The sequence below is a fragment of the Montipora foliosa genome, chromosome 8 (assembly GCF_036669935.1).
Source record: "Montipora foliosa isolate CH-2021 chromosome 8, ASM3666993v2, whole genome shotgun sequence".
NCBI lineage: Eukaryota > Metazoa > Cnidaria > Anthozoa > Scleractinia > Acroporidae > Montipora > Montipora foliosa.
Genome location: NC_090876.1, coordinates 42,553,091 through 42,555,590, shown reverse-complemented (window position 1 = coordinate 42,555,590; position 2,500 = coordinate 42,553,091). Strand labels below are relative to the sequence as shown.

The window sequence follows — 2,500 nt, the reverse complement described above, 5'->3', positions numbered from 1 at the left end:
CCCTGTGCTTTGGTCAGACAACTGCCAATCACCACCCCACGCCACACTGTGGGCTCACTCTAATTGGTGATCAAATTAAAAGCAAACTATCATTCAGGCCTACACTAGTCCAGGAAAAATTGCCAAGGCATCCTACACTGTAAAGTCTCACTTAACAAGGCCACAAACTCTAACTGCAGGTTAAAGTCTCAAAGCAGCCCCCCCCCCCCCCCCAGCCCTTTGCTTTTGACACACAACTCAGAGTTAGAACTGTCCCTAGGCTGTTTGGCAAAGCAGGCCTTGACGGCAAGCCCCCTCAATTTTGAGCGGCCACACTGGCTTGAACACGGGCTATGCCCGTGCTCAAGCGAAAACTCCAGCGGCTACCTTTTAGCGAATTCGCTCAGATATATATATATATATATATATATAATTTTCAAATATTATAACGGTCACTTTTGAAAATGTATGTTGACTGGCATACGAAACGTCAAGTTTTATAAAAAATGCGTTGAAATACAATGTTTATCACCGCTGATTGTGTTATTTTCTTAATCAAGCTACGATGTCCTAAGAACAAGAGTTTATACGATATTGTTTACTCTAATTTTATTTCTTGCATAAACGACATTTGACCACACCCAAGACCTCAAACCAGGGTCTGAATGGGATTAACCGACTAGCGACACGATGCGAAAAATATAACTTGCTACCGACACAAAAAATTGCTCGTTAATATTAGCGACAAGTACATACTAACCGACAACCGACATGGTCAGACATTATCGATATTTGTATTCAGAAAGAAAAGCGTTCTAGCTTAGGGGGTAACCGCGTTGAATTTGACGTTCAGTTAATTTACGGCCCGAGAGTAGCGAGTTCACATTTTCAGAACAGCGTTCGGTACTCGAGCCCACGAGACCTCCTACTGTGTTATGGTCTATTATTTTTGCGGGGAGTTGTTTATGGGGTTCAAGTGTAATCAAATGATATATCATTAATAGTTGTACACTTGTACAGTCTTGAAACTAGCTGAATGAATAATTAATTTGGATATTTAACTATTAACGTAGATCCCCTCCCCTCCCCCCACCTCCATCTTTCATTCAAATCGTCTAAAACTAAGTGCCATTGTATTCGATAGAAAGTCAAGATCAGACTAGGACTTATCAAGTATTAAGGTCAAAACGTTTGCAGCAACAACTGACAACGAGGCTTACCCTTCCTTCCTGGCTTCTTCTGAGCAGTCTTGAACTACTTTCCACATATTCTTCCAGTCGATATTCCCGCGGAAGCTCACGAGCAAGTTTTTAAAAACACGGTTTTTGGGAACGTCTTGAAAACATCCAAGCTCTTCTGCAACTAAAAATCCGCCGCAGAGAGGCATTACTGTCACAGAGTCTTTACCAAAAAAACAGCAGTTGTAAAAATTCACCTCTCCAGCACCCACCCACTAACCCTAGCTCTAACCTAGTCGGTCAAAAGTGTAGACGCCGTCATTCGTCCAGGGTGCAGCGCCTCAAATTTCTCACAAACCGCATTTCTATCGATGGTAATTGCATTTGCATGCATGGCGAAGACGGCCCAAATCTGAGAGACCTTCGGTGGTCCTTGTGTTGCGAAGCCAAGTATGGATCCTCCGAATACAAGTCATCCTTGCAGAGGGGTGACAAGTGGTTGCATCGGCTCCAGCATCTCTTTAGCACCAAAACAGCTGAAAATATGTCCATGCAATGCTTATCATACTGTGTCGCAGTCCATTTGCCATCGTCTTAGTTTTGGCATCCCAGCTCCATTCTTCGTTGTTTGCGGAATAAAACCGGATGTCATCATTTGTGGGTACACACATTTCATTGAGTGTGATGACAATGTATTCGTACAAATCAAACATTGTTTCAAATGTGGAGTGCATCTCGATCCACCTCGTCTTGCACAAATTTTTCAGCTTGCGCTTCTTATTCTCTGGGGAAAGGGCGTCAAGTACGGTCTTTAAAAAACTGAACAATTCATGGCAAAAATCCATCATGTTCTGAATTGAATTATTTTGCAAGTATGGTATAGTTACAAGGTTGATCGAATGAAGGCAGCAACCTTGATACTCTGCTATCAGACACATTTTTTTGGTGGGCTTCTCTAAAGGGGGTTGGCATGCTACCCAATCCATCCCCCCCCCTTCCTGGATCCGCCCATTCCGAATCTTTTCCTTTCAGCGATAATCACTGAAATAATAGACCTCGAAAATTGATGCTCCAAAATTGATATGTAGATAATCTACCAACAACAACAACAAACTTTATTTGATATTCCAGGTTAATTTACAAGCAGCTTAAAAGCTGATGTGGACGTGCTAAATTATCAAATATATCCACGTACAAATGAATAGAATAATACAATATAGAAGTTTACAATCATACAACATAAAAAATATAATTTTACAGTTATGACAATTAAATTAAATTACAACTATGTACAATAATAATTATTACTACCTACAATAAACAATTATTGGATGAGGTTGAGC

The 2,500-nt window shown here is 40.9% G+C and overlaps 1 protein-coding gene across 2 annotated transcripts in view; it reads right to left on the bottom strand.

Annotated features, from left to right (window-relative positions):
- The window catches only part of LOC137967854 (neurogenic locus notch homolog protein 2-like), a 21,880-nt gene that overhangs the window by 4,386 nt on the left and 14,994 nt on the right, over positions 1 to 2,500 (bottom strand). For both annotated transcript variants that reach the window (XM_068814451.1, XM_068814450.1), the window contains one exon: positions 1,200 to 1,341. In XM_068814451.1, the coding sequence (XP_068670552.1) occupies positions 1,200 to 1,341 (142 nt within the window). The remainder of the gene's footprint in view (positions 1 to 1,199; positions 1,342 to 2,500) is intronic.